The following is a 23,924-nucleotide window of genomic DNA, read 5'->3' on the forward strand; positions in this document are numbered from 1 at the left end:
GAAGTTCTAAGAGGCATGGATGAAGAAACCTATTCTTGGAAAAGGATTTAGTTCAGACACAGGATATGGGATAGATGGATACATGCATTTTTAATCAATTAATCCCTAACATTACAACACATCACATCAATATACAAAAAGCTTGCCAATGCACTTCCTTAGCCCCTAAAATCATAACTGATAGGCAGAAGGGCTGTCCAGATCCCCCATCAGAGTATCTAAATACTTTATAAATCCGTATGTTATGAGCACTGACCCTCAACCTGCCTCTTTCATTTGGTGGGCTCAGGATGTTAATTCCTCCTATCTTTTATATAAAGCAACAAAATCCATACCATGCATCTCAAATGAACAGGAACTAGCAAAAGGCTGCTATGTTTTGTTTGGGGGTTTTTCTGAGAGAGAGAAAGAGATTGTAAATATAGAAGTACAGAAAGAAGATATGCAAGAAATCTGACATATTTCAGCAAGATCCTGCAAGAATACAGAGTCCGCTAGATTACCTGCATCTTTTAGACACATCTGAGTGTTTTCAAGTACAAAAACAGTGGGCCTTTACTCAGAATGTAGATACCTACCTAGAAGTCACAAAAATGTTAGAGACATTGAACTCCAGTAAAGTTTACTTTAAGAAAAGTATGACCAATTTCTTTTTTATTTTCCCCTCCACAAAAAGGTCAGAACTCTCATATTTCATTCACAATGATACTTCTTTCTTGTCAAGAGAACTATAAACTCTTCCTTTTTTTTTTTTCCCCCCTCTTTGCTATGCTGCCTTATATTCAAGTGACGTCCATTTTATTTTTGCTTTAGACACATCTTGGTCTTTGACCTTCTGCCTTTACAGAACTGATACTGATCCTTCAATGCAGTTTCTGACAGCAGCAGCACCCAAACGTTGCCTGACCTGCAGCTGTCATCCACACACTTGTTCCATCGCCTGCAGGCAATTCCTTCCTGCCTTGCGCAGAGCTGTGCAGACCGACACAGCACAGCGGGTACGTACCCCCTTCCCAGCACTGTGAAGCCTCCGTATCTTCATGTACTTTTATTGGCCTGAAATAGCAACAACTCACAAGCAGCATACAACTAAGAAATCTTCTGTTTGCCTACTTTGGCCATGCTTTATGGAAAAACAGAAGACAACTTGATGAACAAATGAGTTAATATTTCATTTGAGTATCCAAAGTATGTTGCATTACATAATAGTCAGTGGAAGTTAAAGATACAGAAGCTTCCCCTTAGCAATCTCTGCAAGTCAGAATAGACAATTTAAAGAGAGCTTACGTCAGATAAAGTAGTAATTTTGCAAAACCACTGCTTCACATATACAAACACTTCATTATTTCAGGTCCTTAGAAACATTCCTTAAATCACTGGAACTTAGTTTGAAAAATAGGAAACCGAGGTACAGAAACAGGAAATTATTTTTGCAGTAAAAAAGTAGATCAACAATTGCCGAAGTAGAAATACTATCCAGATTATCTGACCAGTACTAAGCCACTCTATCTTAAATTAGTACCATAATTCCTCTTTTAAAAGATTAGTAAGAGAAGTCTGCATGGCACCCCGTGAGGTACAGAAACCATGTCACAGAGACTTGGCTTACACAACATATTTGGGAAGGAAAGTTAAAGTGAGTGCTAGCAACGCACATGCAAGTAAGCCAAAAGACCTGCAAGCTTTTGGGTTTCAGAGCATTTTGCTACACAAGAGTTAACCAAATGCTTTTAGAATCCCAAATACCAGATGAGAACCCCCTAAAAAATAGCTCCATTTTTAAAGTACATTATTAGTTGACAGCTTTAGCAGTCACTATGTGAAACTCAACAGACAGCACGTGTAGAGTGCCAGGCAAAATTCAAATTGAAAACTGTCATAGAAGAAACAAGAGGAGGTCAAATCAAATGTGGGACAAGCTCCAGAGAAGTACTACCCACAGAGGAAAGGATGATTTAGACATGAAAGAAACTGATAAACTGAGCAGGCTGAGAAAACACAAATGCAGGGGTAGAGGACAAGAAAATATAACAGCTCTCTACTGCTTGTGATACAACCCAATTTATTATGTACCTCACTGAATGATTCACCATACAAGTCCTCTAGCTCTGCTCTGCACAAAACCCACCTTCCAGGCTCCAGCCAGCTGACTAAAAAGCACGTATCAGCACAAGTTAGGATTAGACCGGCAACCTACTTTACAGAGTCAATCACTACAAGACTGAATCACATCTGTCCGTTTTTAATGCATGGCTGCATTAACCCTAAGCAGAATGCAGTGCTTGGGAAAAAAAAAAAAAAACAACTTCAAAAAAAGAAAATAGTGAAGTCGTCAAAACTTTAAGCACAATTGTTAATTGCACGCATTTACTAGTAATAGCTATTACTGAAATAAAGTATCTGATAACCCAAGAAAAAATTACAGAAGGACCCATCATTTTCCACTGTGACACACAATATGCTACTGAACAATTTTTTACAGACAGTTATTAAAATAAGAAAGTTCTGGTACAAATATGGAAACTGATTAAAAGACAGCTGTAAAGTCTGCTACATCTGTGATGCAATAAAGAAAAATACCTATCTGTAAAAGCAAAAAGTGAAAGATCCTTTATGAAAGAGAACCCTAATTCTTTCAGTCTCATTGTCTGGGCTGACTTCTGGCGTAGGAAAATGGGATATATGGAGCTTCATTTAAAAGGTCATACTGTTTCCTTCCTTGATCTTTTACCACGAACAATTTTAGAAGGCATTAAACATTTCAGAACAGCCTATCTAAACACATTTTTGCTTATCCTGTCATTGAATTAAGTTCAACCGATTCCAGTAAGCCTGTAATGAAAAAAAAGGCCCCCAAAACAGCTCTGAAACACAGTATTTATTCCAGTCACTAAATTAAAGCTTGAATCAATGCCAAACCAGCATACTAAACGAGAGAGAAAAGTAATTATTGTATAGTTGACAAATTGAAAAGAGAGAAAAATGAGAACAGGGATACTCCATTTTCTAAGATAAAATCTACTTCATTCATAGCAAACTGCTGAACATAGTTATTTAAACTGTGTCATAATTCAAAGAGGTAAAAACACAAGAACAATAACATGGGTTTAGCACTCAATACCTAGTTATGGTACACTCTATTGCTGAAAATTTTCAGCAATAAATACTTTCAGGCCTAAAAAACTTTACCAACTGCTTATATATTCAGAACCAGGGTCAGGGGGGAAAGCTGAACTTATTCTTTCCAAAGGATTTTGCAGGTCATTCACAACTCACCATAGACTTCATCCTGCCCCAGCTCTACAATACAATACAAATTTAAAAAAAAATAATAATAATTAAAAAAAAGGACATGAACTGCAACAAAATGTTGACCCCGTAAGTCAGCCAGCACTGGATTTACTGTTACTGTATTAGACATCTGTAGCCTTACACTCCCAAATTCTAAACGTGGGGTGGGGGGAAACAAACATGCAAGGTCGCAATACCTGTATTCACAGCCCCAGCCTCTGAAAATGCAGAAATCCATTTCTTTAACACACTAGAACGTACTTCCATTCTCTCATCGCTTCAGTGAGACAAGGAACATACAACCACCGATATTTAGAGTCCACAGTGCTTCCAGACATTGACTATGAGCCAAATATCAGTTTGAGTTACCTCCCCTAGAATTAATTTTATTTCAGAGTCTGTCCTATTGACAATTTCTCCTTTGCCCTCAAGCCAATGCATAATCAACAGTCTTTTCCAGGGCTCTCCATCTCCCCGCTTCACACCAACCATCACGCCTAAAGCACACCGCTGGAGCCCTGCAAAGGGTCAGGAGACGGGCAGGGAGAAAAAGAAGATTTTAGATCTTGCCAGAATGCTTTACCATTGTAACTGCAACAGCGCATTTGCCTCTTACTTTGAAATTCCAAAGGATGAGCGTTCACACAGCTAGTTATACCCGTGTAATTATGACGGTATGTTTCCTCAAAGGGGCAGGCCAGCACTTTGGTGGGGCCTGGCAGCTGATTCATCTGAAGTTTTTCATATTTGCTCACAAGCCGAGTACTGCTGCAGCTTCGAGACACTTCCTGCATTAGCCTCTGGAGGGGGAATGGTGCTAAAACCAGGCAAATTTTAACACCGTAATTGCAGCTGCTTTTCAGATAACACTTGATCATCAAATATACAAAATTAAGTATTATAATTTCCATTTAAGCAGAGCATGCACACAGCTTACCTACAGAAACTTTATTATACTTGTTCTTATCAGCTAGATCTGAGAGTCATCCATGCTTGCAAGAAACCAGAACTCCCTCAATGTTGTATCAAAGCATGCTCCAAACACCATATACAGACCTCCCTCTCCAATTTCCACTGTACTGTATTAACATGATTACTACCCATCAGCAGCTGTCAACAGCCAAACACTCTCACAGGACTAAACAAAACGTTGCATTATCACCATAACCAACAGCTGAGTTTAAGTAACTGAGATGATTCAAGTCACCACACATGCAAGAAACTTGTAAATATAAAAATTAAGCACTGGTCACCGGCAAAACATCAGTTCTCAGTGCACTGAACCAGTATTAGAAATAATAGTTTTCTTTAAACTTGTTAACGGCCCACAGTAAGGCAATTTCTCCCAAGGTATTTTCTGCCTGGGGTTCTGAAATGGAATATATGTAATCAGACCCACTGCAGCATGGAAACCACCAGGATGCCAACAGAAGTGCTTTAATTTAAAGCAAACATCTCCACATGATGGAAAAGAGGGAGGCGGAGCAGAAGTACAGGCAGCTCGCAATCTTACAAGACAAAATTTACTTGCTACTGAGCATTTCTTCCTGTGTGTTATCATGCAACTGAACTCGATCGACTGCCATTGAGAAAGAGATCCTGGGGCCCCAGTGACAGCCAAAGTGTTTGTCACTGACAAAGGGCTGCCCCACAGATCTGTTATTCCCGTGCCAGATTCATGCAGCCTGACATCTCCAGCCAGTGCACACACAGCTGGAGAGGTAACGGAGACAAAGGGAGGATACAGCACTCGTGGATTCTCAGAGCATGCGACCACCTTCAGGAATACTACTAGCTTTAGCCTGACTGAGAAAGAACTTCTGAAAATCCCACAGGAAACAAGCTTTCCATTTTTGGGTCCCAGATATTTGAGTAGGCTTCTCATTGCCATACAGCTAATCACTGTATTTCAAAATTTACTACCACAGCAAACTGATCCAAATACAACTTTGAGAAGAAGATGAAGAGATTTCACATGGGGATTTAAATAAACAAGGTCCCTGAACGGAACAGTCTTTGTTTGAAGTGTCCAGAGTCCCTCTGTGCCTGTCCTCACAATCAATTAGAAATTAATTAAAAAAAAAACAACAAAAACACACACACAAAAAAACCACACCCAAACCCCACCTCATTATTTGCATGTTCTTTGTTATTTTTTTCCTCTTGATCTAACTGTGGAAATCATTCTTTTGGGGCTAATTGCAGTTTTGATCTAAAAGGTATTTCATTTAAAAGAAAAAAGGAAAAGAAAAATTCAATCCCTACACACCCTCTAAACGAACACTTTATTTTGGGAAAAATATGTTCTCACTTCCCAATAAAACCAGGGAAACAACTTGTTTTGGTGGAATACACTTCAAGTTTCTGAAGCTGATCCAACAACTGATCAAAACCCATCAATATTCCAAGAAGCATATTATAGACCTGAAGGAGCCATTTTCTCCGTACACAAAAAGCAACAGATGGAGCAAGATTCTCAGCGCACTCCGAGCTCCTGTGATGTTGTTGTCATTGCAGTAAGCAAGCAGGCTCAGTGAAGCTACCTCCCAGTAGCCACAGAGCCACGATGATTTAAAAAAAAAAAAAAAAATTTTTTTTTAAAAAAAAAGCTAGGGCGAAAGGAGCAGGTTCTCTCCATCTGGCTGGATTCCAGCAAGAGGATTTAGATCTGCAGGCTGCCCAAAACTCGAACCTGTTGCAAGGCTATTTCCTCTCCCCCGTGCAGCTAAGCTTAATTATCTGCTTCTGCTTTACACGTGATCCAGGAGCTCTGCTGTGAGAACGAGCCTCCTCCAGTCAGGCTGGTGCTAACTGTCAAAACAAGCCACCATCAGCACACAGCAACTCTTCCCTCCTTGCTGGATCTCACAGCCAGGCAAGCACCTTTCACGCTACCAGGAAAGAAGTGTTTTCCCGGCCGAAACCAGGGACTGTGCATCTGGATCACTAGGGGCAGAGCACAGCCAGATACCCCACTTATGAAAGGGGAGTCAGAAGCATGGGTGAACAGGTGCAGACACCAAAGAATATAGTTAATGTCTCACTGATGAGTGCAAAACCTGATAATAAGTCTACTAAAAGGAAAAGGGAGAGGAGGTCAAGGTTTGCTATGCAATACATACAGCTGAAGTTGCACTGGTTAACATCCAAAATAAACAACACACTAGCATTTAAAGCTATCACCAACATTCCTACATCTTTCCACGCTGGAAGAACACAGAAGTGTACTTGCCTCTTTCTTTTTTTTTTTTTCCCCCCTCCGTCCCCCAGTATTAAGGGGGTTTATTCCCACAACAATTTCCATAGTGTGAGTGGGCTGAACATTTTACGTAACTTCAGGGACCTGACATGCCCAAGTGTCAAACTTAGGCCTTTCAGTACTGAAAGGGCTGCAGTGCTTGGCAACTTTATACCTACCAACCACTGAGTAAATATTATCAAACTTGCACGTGAAGGCACCCACCACTGAAGCAACTAAACCAGATACAGAGCACAGTTCTTCAAGATCATGTATCCATTTCTGAACTATTACAAGATATTTTATTTTACTGCTGAAGGTTCTACTGTAACTCAAGGGTAGAGAAGAAGTCGGCAACAAAGGTATTCATACTACCAGTGCCCTACAGACTTTGACGCATCCTTACAACAAAGAAAATCCCACAACAATTGCAAACGGCTCTCTCTGCAGTATCCCCATACCACCTTCACCAGCCAAAATTATTGAGCTTGTTGGTTTGCTAAGATCAGATCTGCACCCACATGAACCACTTCCGCTACTGAAACCACAGGGACTACGCAGGGCAAACCACAACCTATCATTTTGTCTCTCTAAACAGACAGCAAGAACAAATTGCCAACTTGAGAGCTGCAGTTCATCACTATGAGATCTCTAAGCTAAGAGCTTTTATCCTTGACACAGAAGTATTTCTGATAAACCATCGTTCACACACACACGCATTTAGGAAGTTCACATAAATTCACTCCCTTCTCTCTACTACAGTTCCCCCTGAGTATCTTTTCAAAGTTGTTATGATGCTGCCTACCTAACTCAGGTCAGATGGCTATACACCAGTCTGCAGCAGTGAAAATCACTCTCTTAAAACCAGAAACAACTTGAGAAGAACAGCTTGCTTTTGGGTTGAAGTCACTGCTTAATTTGGGACATCACAGTAATTTCTCAGAATGCAGAAGAAATTATCGACACAGATCAGAAAACCACACTATTTTCTTGCAAGCACCAACTTTGAAAGCTACTTAACAAAAGAAAAGGAATCATCATCATGGCTCAAATACTGTCAACATGGGACTTGCTCCCACTCAAAGCAGAGCAAAATTTTAGAAGGCATTACAACTGCTGGAAGAGTTTCCCAGTCCTGAACAGTATTTGCACAGCCTCCTCAAGAAATAGACAGGTACTCCCAGACACCAAGCACACATGTTCAGTCCTCCACAGAAAACACAGTTGTAGCCTTGGCTTGTCAGGGGTTTTTGCCTTACACTAGCAGGTCTTACTTTGTCCCTTGTGGCTGATGTTTGCCTTCAGAAACCACTGGCAGACAGGAAACCTCTCTCCTATCTGGCAGTTGCCACCACCTCTCCCATTTCTCTCCCTCTCGCTCATTTCCTATTGACTTTCATGTCTTACATTGCAGCCTTTTCCTATTTCCTTTTTCTCCTCGCTCATTATAACTTCTCTCCTTCGATTCTCCTCTTTTCTCCTTTTTTCCAACACTTTTCTGGTGGCTTTGATCTTAGTCCCTACACATCAGAATATTCTTCTGCATCTGGGCACAACAGAAGCATGCAGTGGTGCCTCTGCGCACCAGCGTTGAGTGCTGAGAGGAGACGCCTTGTCTGATGTGCTGCCAATAAGCTACACTAACAGCCACTATCATAACAGGGTAAAAAGACTTCCAAGCAGCCATCAGATACTTTAGGTAAGCCTACAGGTTGAAGCTTGTATGTTTATGGGAGTGGCGGACTCAGAATCCCATACCTGTCTTGGATCAGTCTAGTGCTTTATTAAATAGATGGGCCTTTTCCTCCAGACTGGGAAATGCTCGCTCAGGTTAATCCAGGTCCCACCTAAGCTTTCCAGCCCCCTCCCAGCACTACAGCTCACTCAGGACTCCACAAAAGAGTATCCAACTCTTCACAGGTTACTAGTTCATCTTGGGAAGCCACCCACGCTCTCGGTAAAGTGATTGCCTGTGATACCACAAACCAGGATTCACCGTCTGCAAATAAATTCAACATGAGCTTCTCAAATAAGAACAGTTGTGCTGCTACTTAGGGTTTTCAGGAGGAACAGCACCTGGACAGGAGTAATATTTCCACCAATATCTCTGAAGCCTTCCAATACATATTTCAGGAGCTCCCAATACATATTTCAGGAGCTCAAGAGCAGAGAGAGATCAGTTCAAGTCTTGCCCTTGCACATACGCTTCTTGTGCCATCTGAGAGCAACCAAGAACTCCCAGAACCCAAGGATTCTCCCTTAGGTTTCCAGCACCAGCACCGCAACTTCTTCATAGCCACCAAAAGAGGCCCTTTTGCTCAATACACACAGTTCAGTCCATCTTTTACATAGCCCTGTGCCGTGGTGATAAAACGTTTAGTTTTTCTGAACCCTTAAATGAACTGAGACCCAAGTGCCATGTGCCAGACAGCACAGACTGTTAGCGTGCCAGTCCTGCAAGAAACACCACCTATCTTCAGCAGGACGTTTGTCAGGATCCAAGTAGCTAATATGACCATGATCCAGACAGATTACAACCAAATTGTTCCAAGTACTGGAACTCACGTGCCCTGCCTTAGGATCCTTTCCACCTCAGGTATTCAGCCTCAGGAAGCACACTGTTCATTTGCTTTTCCAGTGCCAGAGCAATTTAATAAAGCACTTTACCAACCGACATCACAGAGCCCAGAAGTTTCAGTGTTGTCAAAACAAAGCTTAAAATAGCCAGGCAGATAACATTTAAGCCTTTGCCAGCAAATGTAAACAGCAATGCTTCTTATTTACCATCAGACTTTGCTAAATGGTGCAACTATGCAAGAAAGGGTTCCTGTTCATTGCTCCGAGAAATGAAATAGACCCAATACTGAAAATACTCAAGGAAAGGATGCAGGGTAATAACAAAGCACAAGTGATGTTTAGTAGACCATTTGTGAATGTCACAGTCTGAACATTGTTTGTTTTGTTTTTACTATTTATACTTATGCTTACATTTGAAGCATAAGGACACTGCTTTTTCCTGTCATTTTTAATATATTTATTTTTAAATGTTTTCTTTTAAAAGAAAAGTGAGTAAACCTTGTTTTTTCCTGTCTTTTTCTAAGTGTGCTGTTCCTATTCTGTATGTATCCTGCCTTGTATTTTATCCCTTGTACATTCTTAATCAAACACCGCACATTTTACATCCTTTTTCATTTTACTAATCAATTTGCTACTGCTTCCCCCGTCCTTATTCTGAGCCCTCTCTTCTGATGTTAAGACATTATCTACATCCAGGCTCCTGACCCTTAGTTTAATCAAGCCGAGACATGAACTAACACTTCTGTTCTTTAAACCTAGTAATTACCCAGAACAGGGCCACAGAACATAGCATAGCATCACCTACCAGAAAGTATGCGTTCAAGTCTATTTTCTCTTAGTGCTATTGGCATTCATTACACAAGAAAGATCTAGTTATCTCAAAGCAGATAAAATATCAGGACTAGAGTGAAAGAAGGGAGAGTGCTTATGCAGAGGAATATTTGCAGAGCCTTAGGAATGCTACAATAAGTATTTTTATTAACAACTCAGATCACCCAGTCTAGAAACTCAAAGCTAATACAAATGGGATTCATTAGTAAGTCTCCTACTGCTGATTTTCAGAGGGAAGGAAGAGGCATTCAATGAGAAACCTGGTGGATAAAGCCTTGAAAGCAAGAGCCCAAGCTTATCTTTCAAGCAGCACAGCCAACATACTTCTCCGGTGACCCAGAAGGATCACCTAGAGGTTTAAGTGGAGAATTCAGCCTCCAGACCAAGGCAAACACTGCTCCTCTTTGAGATACTTTGCACAACTACAAGCTATAGCACTGGGCTGGCTGGGGTGGGGGTTGACGGTTGTAACCATGACAGGCCAACAATGCTATCCAGAACACTGTGGAAAAAATGGGGAAAAAAACAGTTAATGCCAAAAATCCTGTTAATTAGACTCCAAAGTTTCTTGGGAAAGCAAGGAAACAGAAGCAGGCATCGAAGCTACTCACTGAACCAGATTCACACAAAATGCTTAAGGCACAAATCCACTAGGAGACATCCCCCACCCACCCACCCCACCCCCCTTCTTGAAATAATCAAAAGATCTTGGGATATAGTCATGAAATATGCAAAGTAACTGGTACAGGTGTCTGCACCACTTTCCCCAGGCAAATACACGAATGCTGCATACTGCCTTCAGATGGACTGCCAAATAATCTTCAGTGCCTAAATCACTACCTTCACAACATGATACAGAATAGTTCCAAGAGTAAACAGAAGATTACTTTGACTTCCAGCAGGAGGACCGTGGTCAATGCTGCCACCCTTAAGGACCAAGAAACTCTTCTACGCTATGGGTCATGCTCATCAATACAGAAGTCAGTTCTATAAAGATTGGTCTGAGAAGTTCAAAAATGAATACCACAAAGCTCACCAGTGACCTCAGCAACTTCTGCTCCAAGGGTAAGATGCACATTTCTTCTCAGACATCTCTAAACAGGGCAGCAGCAGGCATTAATAAACCGAAACAGAACGGTGATCTTTAAGAACTCCAATGCGCCAACAATCGTCCACAGGCAGAAAGGGGAGGGGCACAACACCAAAAAGGACAACCCGCATGTGACAGTAATTAGTGGTGTCGGTGCAGATCAGCACTCAAACACTACCGTGGTAAGTCAAAGAGTTCTCCGCAGAACAGACTGTATCAGGCTGGGAAACGCAGAGGCCTCACCACCTGGCAGAAGGGTTTCTGTGTTTCACGTGACGAGGCCCCTGTGGATATCCCTTGGACAGGAATGGTATCTGAAGAGCTCACATTATCACCAGGCCGTTTCTCCAGACTTTTCATGCAGTCCTGCACACCCTCTAGGCTTTTCAAAACTAGCTCTGACGAGTATTTTTTGCTGCTAAATGTATCACACCCTGACTCCTGCGGAGCTAGACAAGATTTTTAAAAGTATAAAATTGAAGTAGCATACATCCCAGTGCCATGCCTACTCTACCCATTTGAAACAATAATAAATGCCATAATAGGAGTTATGTGCACAGGGAGAATTATACAATTGGGCTAACAGATGAAATATCATTCCTGCCTCCACCCAAATAATCATGACGCCCACAGCTCTATTCAAAACTTGAAAATCAAGCTCACCTCAACTTCTGTCTCCAGTAAAAACCCTAATAAACTATGCAGCATGAACTGGCAGCATTTGCTTCCTAGCCAATAGTAAACATCACGGACAGTACTCTCTTCTGACAGCTTCAATAAAAGCAAAATAAAAAATGAATTTATGCACAGACTGTGTCAACTGCTTATTTGCAAACATAGTGAAGGCACAATGATGGAAAGCACAAGGCAACTTACCTCAATGACTATTACACTTTTTAGCCCACAGAAACAGACATTGTGCTGCAGCCAACTTTTCATAAATATTAGATCTTACAAACTCTACTAATTAAATAAAATGCATGATAACAACATCTAGCTACTCAATAACACTAAGGGCAGTTAAAGAAATCCCAGTTACTACAGGGACTTACAAACAGCCAAAGACAGAGAAAGTGCATCTAAGCAGATAAGAAACAATTAGGGTCTATTTTAGTACCAAGTCAGGAGCAAATCAGGAATTAAAACCTCTCAAAGGTAATTATGTGTAAATTCTACCTCTCCTATTTTCCAATCATAGCAACAGAAACTACAGCACTGTTATAAATAAAACTCATTTGCAAGCAACTGCATAGGAAGAGTCATCGGTTCCTCAACAAGGTACTGCAAAAGCAGAAAGAGCCTCCATTCTTTTATCGTGCTTTATTAAACAGACAGAAACATAAAGCATGTTCTGTAGCTGTGCAATTGCTCAACTCTGCAGCATGTTTGGAATGGTTACAGGAAGAAAAATAAAGTTAACGATGAGAAAAAAAAAAAGAATTAATAGCATACAAATGTTTCTTTAGTGTCATAACAGGATACAGCAGAGTTCTGATCATCCTTCGGTGGCCAACCAGAGCCTGCAAATGGCCGAATTTCATCCCAGCCCCAGTATGTCCTTGCAAAGAATAAAACCCCTACCTCGCTCAGCCATGTGCTGCCTGCCACAAACGGCAGAACAGAGCAAGGCTGGAAGCCAGCCGGCCTGCCCAAGTGCGGCTGGGCCAGAAGAGCTCAGAAGTGAGTGCACGCTGGCACACTCACGTGCAGTCCCACAGAAGAAACGGAAAACCACCTCCTCTAACATACCCTACCCAGAGTGGGGTCCCAAAGCTTTAGATAGTCCCTGTAGCCCAGTCTCCCCCTTCCAAAATCCTCACGCTGACAGCCCAAAACAATACCCAGCAAAAAAAATCCAACCTAGCACTAGTAACTAGACAGGAATTTGAGGAAGAACAAGAACAGAAATTTTCAGGTTTGAAAGTGTGGCGAATCTCATCTAAATCCAGAGCTGGATGAAGACAAGCAGGCATCTTATCATTCATTCACCTGACCAATTTCAGATACCTACTTCAGGATAATCAATGCTCCCCTAGATGTGCCCAGTTTCTTCCACTAACTATAAAGGCAATCTTGATGGCCAGCTCAGATAGAGATGTCTACCTCAAAAACTTACTAAGTCAAGCAAGATAAATGCCACCTGAGGAGGCCTCTAAACAAATACAGTATAGCTAAGAGAATTAAATTAAAAGGGTATAAATGTTTACAAACGTGAAGTGGCAGAGCAGTAAGGCTTCTGAAGATTGTTTGGTATGGTCCACTGGGCAACAGGATATGAAAAGAAGCAGCTGACAAAGTAAAAGAACATCCCCAAAGAAAGAAGAGGAAGTAAATGTCACTGGCTTTAAGTTCTGGCTCTCTCATAGCATCAGAAGCCATGTAGTGCATCATGGCTATCCTGGGGCACTTTTTGCTTATGTATTTCTAAACCTCAAGTATTACGAGAAAATCTTTTTTTTCTGCTAGCACCCTTTACTCGTTTCTCCAAATGCTGAGTAGCTGACTGGGAACGGGATGTATCAGATGCTTCCTCAGTAAGGTTGCTGAACAGTCATTACGTTCTCAGAAGTCTTAACATCTGTTATGCCTTTTTGTTTAATACCTGGTATTCCCCCATTTCCCCAGGCATTCACTTCCCTCCAGTCTTAAGACACTAGAAGAAAATGATGTTGCTTTGTTAGCCAGCTGGATAACAGCTCAGCTGTTCAACTCGGCGATGAAGCATAACCTGCATCAAAATGAAAAGGGTTAAGGTTTGGTCCACAGAGAAAATTACCCCAGATGTATGAGATATGAACTGGCACGACTGTATTTCAGCATAGTCTCAGACACTAAAATCCATTGAACTTTCGGGGGGAGGGGCAGGGAAGTATTATGAGAAAAAAAAAAAAGGGCAGGAAAAAAAAAGGAGGGGGCTTAATGAAAACATCATTTATCATACTGGCTACCGAACAGCACTAGAAATGGCCATTCATACATTCCTTCTGATTTACATATACATTAATGTCATACATGACATCAACAAGAACGTAAAAGACATAAAACATGTAAAGGATGGGACGAGTTCAGCCTGGACAAGGGAAATGTCAAACAGCTATCAAAACACTCGGTATGATTACTATCTTAAACTGAAGGGATACAAAAGTAAATATTTGCTGCCTGTAACAGGGCTTTAAGCAGCTACACATATGTAAAGCTAACAGAGAAAAATGCAGGCCCATGCTACCCTGTTATATTCACAATGCCACTGGGCACAAGATGCAAGCTGGGTTTTTCTGTTTTAAGACAGTTCCCAACTCGGTCCCACCGAGGAAGGGCACCGACAAATACAGAGAGAATTGAACACGTCGTACAATTTATAGCATGTAGGTGTAATGACACTAGAAGCATCAAGTTTATTTATAGTGCACCTGTTTTACATTCCAAGCTTAGGAGCTGGATTTAAAGAGGCAATGCAGAGGCTTCTTGGGCCTAACAGGAAAGCAAGCTTTTCACCAACACAACTGCTAGGACAACAGTGACCAAAACCCACCCCATCTCCAGATCCTGCACAACGCTGCCGATAAAAAGGAGGGGCCTTGCTCCAGACATCCACATGCTAATAACACGCACCACTGCCACATCATCCAGCGTTCTGCTGAAAGGTTTGGCTGGGGAATAGATGGGCCACACCGCCAGAATTCCCTTTGCAGCCCCAGAGCTGGGCTTCCTGCAGGCCAGAGGCGAAGGGCTGTGGCAAGGCTTCCTTGCTTCCCCGCGCTCCCCCAATCGTCACACAACCCTGCTGCCAGAAAGCTTCCGACTGCCAGGGTTATGAAGACAGCTCCTTACCTGACATTAAAAGTCTTTTGAACCAAAACCTTAATGGCACACCAAACAGAAACATCCTCTTGCCACCACTGAAAGCAAAAGGAAACGCGACATCTTTTGTCTCTGCCACATTTTCAATTTGGCTGTTCCAATTCAATAACGGAAAGTATTTTGTTTTACTAAGAAGCAAATTAAATTCCCTGTCCTCATGCTTTTCCTTTCCATGCATCACTCAACTGCTTCTTGGTATGAAAATCCTATCATTCCTTTTGATATCGCCCAACCTGCCATAAGACATACCCTCTCAAGTACGTGACAAAATTCTCACAAAGCCACTGAAACACCACCTTCTGTTTACTGTCACCGTCTTGTCTGGTACAGAAGAAGTGCGTCCTGTGACACAGGGTTGCATGGACCAGGACATATTTTTTTTAACTACTAGAAATAATTTTTTTAAATAGTCTATTTTAATGTCATTAAATAGAGATTTATTTTTGCACACACAGTGCAAAAGAAAAAAAACATTGGCTTTCTTCTGTCACCAATTCTGCTAGTACATGCTACACAATTCATTTCAAAGACTTAGTACTCCATGAACAGCACAGTCATAAACACAAACCATAGGTGGTTCTGAGCTGTACAAGAGCTCTTTCACGCCGCTCAGGCACTGTACTGTCTGTTAAGACCTGTGGAACCATGAAAAGGACTAAGTGTAAGCGAGAACTACACTTGCTCTCTTTCCTGCCTGTACCTCGAGTCTAAAAGGTAACCTCGAGCACCCATAAGCATCGCCAACCTGCCCCAGCCCTGGCTTCTCTCCTGTGCCAGAACTGGCCATATCGGTCATGAAAGGCTAGCGAGGCCTTCAACACACACATTCACACCTTAACTACTCAACGTGCACAATTAAGGAGAATATAACAAAACACATAGTAAAAGTTTCTTCAGCTTACAAATGTAAAAAAAGGTATCTCTTCCTCTCTTCAAAAGAGCCTGAAGACACTTACTCCATACTTCTGCCTAAAAAGCATGTAAGAGGTTTCCTACTTGATTTTTTTTCTTACAATAGAAAATACATGTTCTTCTTCCTCTGTCTCTGAAGCATCCCAGTACAAGCGCAAGAACCCCAGACTGCTAATGAAATGCACATGGCAGCACCTGCAGAGAAGCCCAGAGGCTTGAGCAGGTATCTAAAGCATGGAACAGATTACTGCTAAGGTAGTGTAGACGCCAGCAGACATTCCTGCTCATCAACTATCCTTCCTGCCCTCACCTGAAGTGACCTCTCTTTGGAAGGCTACAATGCTTGACCTAAAGAGAAGCAAGGGCATCCTCTGCACGGTTTTTGAGTTCAGGCTCCAGCTGTATCCTACAGTCTTGTCACTCCTCTTGCTTTAACTTCTGGCAGGAGCAGTTGCTTTTGGTGTTCCTCCCAGCACCAACCCATCCGGGAAGCTGAATTGCAACCTCTAGATCGCACAAAGTCAGCCTGGCAGGCCTGAAAGCTGTTGGACTTGAAATACTCCAGTTTCAAAGTTAACCCACTTGCCTTGACAGTCAACCACCGTAGGTATGTACCAACTCCCAGAAATTCAGATTTAATCCCGCTTTTCTGATTCTGCCTGTCCCGCTGTCACTCGTCAGAATGCAAAGTACACGAGCTCTGGGAAGAGCCTAGACTTTAGAAAAGAAAAAAGAAAAAAAAAAAAAAGGAAGAAAACTCATTTTATACTGACCTGTCCGTGATTGTGGACTGTGTGCCACTCATTGGAGCCTTTGGCAAGAAGTCGTATTATCCAATTTACATTTTACTATTACTGCAGGAATATTTAACGAGGCTTTGCCCCCCACATGCACTGAGGTTCAGGATCCAGCCTTGGTCCAGAAGAGGCATGCACAGAGGACAAATTCAGTTCAAGGGCGGGGGGGGGGGGGGGGGGGGGGGGGGGGGGAAATCCAGAACAACTCCGAAACTCTTCTTGCAGTCACCCAGAATATCCAGACCACGGAAGTGGGGCGTGGGGGATGTTCAGGAACAACTCCGACAACAAAACAAAAGCCAAAAAAGCAACCAAAAGCAGCCGTGCCCCTCGACGCTCCCTCGGCCCCCAGGCGGGGGGAACACAACGCGTTGCCGAGCAGGAAAAATCCTCCGAAGGCAGCGATCCTCTGCGGCGCGAAGCTCCAGCGCGGAGGGCAGCCCCGGCGCCGGCGGCTGCTGGCGGGGCTCCCCACGCCGGGGCCGCACGCCCACCGCCCCCGGGCCGAGGGGTGCCCGCCGGCCGCGGGGCGCCCCCTCCCCGCCGCTGTTTACGGCCTCTCGCCCGCGGGGGGCGGGCGGCGCGCCCTGCCCGCTGCCGGTGTCCCGAGGGCCGCGCTGGGGCCCATGTCCCGCCGCCGGCCCGCCCCGACCCCCCGCCCGCCGGCTCGCCCGCAGGGGGGGTCGGGCAGGGCGGCCGCCCCGCCGCCGCCCTTAGGCCTGCAGGTCCATGCCCCGCCGCTCCGCCTGTCCCGCTTTGGCCCGAGCTACAGCGGGGCGCGACGGCCCGGCCTGGCCGGCGAGGGCCCCCCCCGGGAGGGCTCGGTCCGCTCGGGCCCCGGCCTGCGCGCTGCTCGCTCCGGCGCGGTTCAGGGCAAAGTCCCGCGGCGACCACTGGCGACGCGGCCCTGCCGCCGGCCCCGCTGCGCTGCTGAGAGGCGGGAGCCGCGCGTCCCGGCGGAGCCTGCGCCGAGCCGGGCCGGGCCGGGGCCGCCTCCGCGCTCTCCCCTCCCCCGCACTCCGGGGGGGGGCTGCACCTCCGGGCCGCCTCACGCCGCCCCCGCCCCTCCCGCCGTGTCCTTCCGCCGCCGCCGACCCCTCCGTCGGCAGCAGGCCGCCGCTCCTCCCTCCCGGCCACGGCGCCGGCCGGGCCCGGCCCTGCCCAGCCCCGCGGTCCTTCGCCTTCCCCTTCGGCGCAGGAGCGGGCCGGGAGCGGGGATCGGCTCACCGCCCCACCAGGCCCGGCGCCTCGCCCCCCCCGGCACCGGGCGCCGCTCCGCATCCAGACCCGGCGCTCCGGGCCGAGCCCCGCGGCCCCCCCCCCCGCGCCGCCCGGGGTCCCCCCGCGGGGCTCCAGCGGGCCGCGGCCTGCTCCGGCCCCGGGGGGTGAACGCGGGGCCGGGCCGGGCCCCCGGGCGCTCAGCGGACCCGCCGGGCCGGCCTCAGCCGTGTGCAGGCCGGCGGGTGCTGCCTTCGCTTCCCACCGAACGGATTCACAGCGACCTCCCCTCGGGCCCGCCGCCCGGGCCGGTCCCCTCCATGTGCCACCCTGGCCCGACCAGCCGTCGGGTTTGGGGTGTACGGGCTCTGGGGGCAGGGGCGCCCGTGCCTCCCCACGCACGGCATGGAAAGTACGACAACGAAGAAACTCGGGAAGAAAGTAACGAGCAAACTAAGGCAGTGAGGTGCCGCAGGCGCGCAGCTGAGGGGCTCAGGCAGTGCCCCCTGCGCCGCAGACCCCGACCATCCACAGCGCTGTGCCGAATCCCGAGGCCCTGCACTTCCACCATGCCTTTCGTCGGGGATTCTTCTCGCAGAAGGTCGACAAAACCCCGAGATGAGAACGAGCACTGATCCCTCCCTGAGCACATCGCAGCCTTCCCAGAACACGGGCGGCCCAGGGCCTGTTCCTGCCCCACTTAACATAAAAAATCCCTCCAACACGAAAAGGTGAGCGACATAGACTGCTGCCCCTTACCATACCTGCTAAACATACAATATACGGACATTCAAATTTCAGCATGGGTGGATTTTCCCCTCCTCAGCCACAGCTCTCTAGAGAAACCCATCCTTGCTGGTACATTGCTCTAGCTCCCTGCCATCTGTGCCCCGTAGGACACAGCTTTGGAGAGAAAGGCCCATCTCGATTCCACACACATTTCAACAGCAGAGCCTGTTCCTGACAGTGCACAAACAGCACAAAGCAAGCCATAAGAGATCAGAAGCTGAGTTTTAGGCACGTTACCTAATCCCAAAATCTCGTTGCCAGCACAAGGGGATAAATAAGATGGAATAATATCTATATGCTAGAACTTCAGGAACATTCCATGCTACTGTGCTTCATGTCACCAGGAATTAAAGCTCATGAGCTCCACGGGAGTGGAATAGAAAGCAGGACAGCTCCACTGCCAGGGCAGGTGGGCATGAATACCTGGCCTCCTAGTGCAGAGGGACTTGTGGAACATCAGTCTTTCCTGCCACACGCCAACAGACCAAAATAATCTTATTAGCTAATCCAAATCATACAGGACACCATCCTCCCTCCCTTTAATTAATCTTACCTTGATATACTTCTTCAAGGCCAGGACAATGGACTTGGAAAGAGTCTGGAAAACAGGGTTCTGGAAACTCGGGACCAGATACATCATTAAGCATGCAGGACCGTACCTTGCTTGAAGCTATAGTCAGGACCCTGCTGTTCCACAACGTGCAGCTTTTCCCCCCCTTGGAGTGAAGCGAGCATGAATCAGGAAGCCAGGAGACTGATAGTCTGAAGAATTTGTCGTTTTGATGAAGTACATTGCAAAGAGAGGAAGCATGGGATGAAATAATTTTCTACGTGATACTTGACATATATATGCGGGACATTTATACTTCCTCTTTTCATTTCCTTTTGAGGAAGACAGAGGCTTGGGAAAAAAAAAAAGGCCGGGGGGGTGGGGGGGAGAAGTGCATGGCACGCAACCACAGGTGCCTCTCATTCTGCAGCTGTATGCAATACATTGGCCAGTGGTAATGGAGTGAATGAATAACTATATCTATCCACATTTATTATATATCTCTTTAGTGCATCTCCTCTGCAGTCAAGCCCTCCCTGCTTTTAACTTGGGGAACATCAAGTTCTGTGCCTTGAGAAAGGAAGACTCCTGGGAGATCTTTTTCATGGCAGGCCCAGCATTTGCATGCTAGGTCTTGATGCTTTTTTATTACTTTAATTATATTTTATTGAGCATGACAACATAATGACAACAACAATTAGCTGGACGAAATCCTAAAAAAAAAAATATATATATATATATATATGGGAAGGAGAAGGAAGCTTATCCACTGCTGCAGTGAATTGATGCAAAATTCAGTGAGTGACAGTGATTAACATCTGACAAAAATTTGCTCAGTATTGTCAAAGGCAGCATCACACAAGACTATACCAGTGACAAAAAGGAAGCATAAACTTCTGCCATGGGGTTCAGTAGATTAACTCTTGCTCATAATGGGCTGCATTCACATTTCAATGTTTAATGCAACTATTAAAAAGAAAAAGCACTAATAAAACAATTCAACATTGGGAAGAGACGAAAACAGGGTTCTGGAAACTCAGGATCAGATACATCATTAGGCATGCAAGACCATACCTTGCTTGAAGCTATATTCAATACATTCTGAAACCGTAACTGCTTCTCTTTTCTGCAAATGCTGATTTTTTTCGGTTGGGAGCTGGTTGCATATTTACATTAATATGGATGCATATTTATGATACTTCTGCCTAGGCAGTTTCACAATGTGAAATCCGGGGGGTGGGGAGGGGAAATCAATAAGCAGTTACACTGCGCAGTACCAATTGAAAGGTTGGGGGTGGGTTTTGGTAGCTCTGAAGTCGTCACTTTGAATATACATAGAGTACCACACACAGACATATATGCTAGAAGTGGAAACTGCGTACTAAGTTCATCAGTCCGTGCCGCCAGGGCAAAGCACCAACGTCCCCCACAGCCCGTTTTTTCACAATCCAGAGCAACTCAGGTAAGGAGGACCCTGAAGCAAAAGGTTGACTCCTGCGAAATATAACTTCTTTGCCTTAAAGGGTGCACAAAAAGGGCACGTCCCTGAGGTGCCTTGTACGGGGTTGCGGAGAAGGCGGGATGGCAGAGAAAGGTTTCCCCGAGGGTTCCTTGCAGAAAGTCCGAAGCTCTCCAGGCTCGCCGCGGAGCTCACCGAGGAGCTCTTGCCATCTGCTGGGAACGCCGCGTACGGCACCTCTTCCCGAAACTTGCCTGCAATATTAATGCAGCCTGCTGGCAGGCGGGCGGCGAGGTGCAGCTCACCGCCTGGGTCCCCCTTTGAAGGGGCGTGTGGGGCGGTGGAGCTGGGGGGGGCTGTGCCTGCTGCGCTCCGGCCGCCGCGGTGCACCCGTGGCCGTCTGGCCAGCTTTGCACCCCTACGGACTCTGCGAAGCAGCAAAAGATGATCCTACCTTTACGCCCCGATGCCGGATTTATCACACTGCCTTGCTCTGACAGCTGCTATACTTCAAATTTGAAGTATGAGCAAACAGTGAATGTAATCGGGTTTCTTTCAGGAAAATTTCACTTTGTAACATTTCAGACAGGATTATCGGCCGTTAGAGCAATTTACCTGTGAGTGCAATGGATCTCCTGCAGACCTCAAGTAAGGAACAGATAGGTTTGTAAAACTGTGTGCTGTTAAGTTGGACATGATGGGCTATTAGCTGAGTTTTGCTGACCTCCATCATAAAAATTAAATGGATAATGTCTTTTAGTCTTTTAACTTTTGCTACTTACCAGTAATCAATTTAAGACCAGTGACAGAATGCACCAGTATTTTGGACTATTACGTAAACTTACCATAAATTGCCATGCCAACCACTGTTTGGAAAAAAAAAAAAAAAAAAAGAAAAAGTCAGATGCTTTTGCAAAGCAACAGTCAACCTTTACTCCTTGCACAGCTGGAGAGGAAAGGCACAGGGGAAATGACTCCCAAGGCCGACAGAGAAGACAGCTCGTTTCCCAAACGTGCGTATGAATTCATGACTCCTGAAGAACAGACAAGACCTTGACCTCGTGTCAGGGATGGGGTAAGCCTGACTGCTCTCAAGCTTAGCACAACCTTAAACCTTCTGCCTTACTGATTTTTTTGTAGTGCCCTGCAATCCCATCCAATCAAACTCACCTAAGAGCTAACAGCTGCTGCTTAGTTCAGCATCCTTTGATCCTGGGGGACTACTCTGGCACAAGATTCTTCTGAGCCAGCTGAGAATGTGTGTGGGATTTTGTTATTCGCTGAGATTCAACTTTTGAGGGAGCTGAAGATAGTAATGATACTCTGAATCAAATCCAGACACACGTCTATCTCCTTGCCCTTCTACTGCTTTTTCCAGCCAGGTGCTGGGCTGATGCTAATCAGCTTCACTGTAACATGGATGCAGCCTGCTTCAGAATCTGATGCCACCGATCCATGGCCACTAACGGATGTCTGGATAGAACTCTAACCTGAAAAAAACCCACCCCATGAATTTGTGCTGTGCTCCACATTGCTATGGAATTTCAAATCATTTATCATCTCATACCTTAAAATAGGCACATGATTTGCTACCTACAGACAGGCAGTTCACTGGAAATGCTGGAAATGTATACACAGCTGGTACGTGCTTTTTAGTCACTTGGACACAAATGCAATACTTTGCTGACTTTGTTGAGACACAGATAGCCTAATCTACCAGAGCTTCTACTGAGACTGCCTATTAGACTTCCTAAACCTGGATAATCCACATCACAGTAAGCATTTTTATTGCACTAAGCTTTCTTTCCATATCAGCATAATTAAAGCAGCACCCTTTGTAAGGACAGATGAAGCTGCTGTACGGTCTGTCATGAGCTTCCTTCTTACTCTCTGCTAGAATCAATGTCCTGTAATTGGAGGGGGGATTTAAAACAAAACAAATAATTTTTTATTAGGATAAAATCTAAAGAAATGGAAAATAACATTGTTTCTTATTACATTTGAGGATTATCAGTTACACTGAATAGATCTTAACCTTCTGAGACCATATAAAATTCAAACAGCAACTTAATACAAGCATTGCTGAAAACCTGTACTTTGTAACATTTGAGAAGCCACAGAAACTGAACCTTTCTCCTTCCCATGTGAAATGAACTACCAGTAAACCGTTCTTACTTTGCAAAAGCTTTTCCGTATGTTGCCAACTTATCAGCTCCCAAACTCCCCCTGGAACTTGAGGGAAACAGAACAAAGCCAGCGAAGCTAACACCTTCTCTTACAAGGATTTACTAGAGCACATATTGAAGCCGACCTGGAAAAAGAAAAGTGCTGGTATACTGGTATAACCAAAAAAGAGTTGCTCCTTGCCTAGAAATTGCTTATGCAACACAAAGCTAATGCTGACTGATTCTCTCTGTGTCTGAAATTTTATTTCTTTGGAAATGGCAGCAGACATGTTATTTTACTTCCAGCCAAGCTATACAAAGTTTGCAAGTATCAGGAACATACCCACAACTTCCATTAAGTTTAAAACTGTCTCTCATCTTCCCTTGTCCAAGAAACAGACTTGCTGACAGCATTGGTATTAGTCTAATAGCAGCCTCCAAAGACTTAAAATGTTAATGCTTTTACATCAGTGCTTGGACTACTGTTGCAAGGGAATAAAGCCTTGAATATAATAAAATTACAGTTTATTCAAATACAAATAATGAGTTCAGCTCCAAAAAGAGGGCAGAGGACTGAAAGAGGAGGTTGATTTTGTAAAGCTCTACTGCAGGGCCAGCAGTAGAAGCAAAAGGCAGGCAGCAGGGAAGAAATGGCTTTAAAAAGAAATAACAGGAAGATAAAAACTGGAATTAATTTGAGGGTAGGGGAGCAGATTTCACTCTTTACAGTCAAAGCACATCTGCTTATTGACTTAAGGCTAGATTCTGATGTGTCATTCCTGAAGACATCAAACTTGCAAGATGCTTGCAGCTCTAAAACAAACCTTCACAATGCTGCTGTACTTTCTTCTCTGCTTCTGGACTACCTCAGAGGTTAAACAAACTCTCAGCATTAATTATTGCAGTCCCTAAGACCCCTTCATCATGCAGCCAAGCTGCCTGTAAACAAGCCAGCATCTCTAGAGGGATCAACACCACACAGCTGCTCCCCAGCGCTGGAGGATTTTGAGGTAGATTTAAGGGTTACATCCAAACAACTAAATTGGCTTAACTATTTATAGAAGACAGACTTTTGCCATGCTGGATCTCTGGCAAACTGCTGCGACAGTAAGCAAGGCAGAGTAGCTATTCTTTACCAACACAACA

General features: G+C 44.7%; 1 protein-coding gene across 4 annotated transcripts in view; it reads right to left on the minus strand.

Moving 5' to 3' along the window:
- The window catches only part of ARHGEF12 (Rho guanine nucleotide exchange factor 12), an 82,831-nt gene extending 63,480 nt beyond the window's left edge, over positions 1–19,351 (minus strand). For 2 of the 4 annotated variants that reach the window (XM_013303765.3, XM_013303763.3), the window contains exon 1: positions 16,574–16,757. In XM_013303765.3, the coding sequence (XP_013159219.2) occupies positions 16,574–16,605 (32 nt within the window). In that variant the 5' untranslated portion in view covers positions 16,606–16,757. Of the gene's footprint in view, positions 1–16,573; positions 16,758–19,157 lie in introns of those variants that run through there. The other 2 variants (XM_055819496.1, XM_055819498.1) reach the window with 2 other exon arrangements.
- Between the last annotated feature and the right edge of the window lie 4,573 nt (positions 19,352–23,924).

Source organism: Falco peregrinus, chromosome 15 (assembly GCF_023634155.1).
Source record: "Falco peregrinus isolate bFalPer1 chromosome 15, bFalPer1.pri, whole genome shotgun sequence".
Taxonomy (NCBI): Eukaryota; Metazoa; Chordata; class Aves; order Falconiformes; family Falconidae; genus Falco; species Falco peregrinus.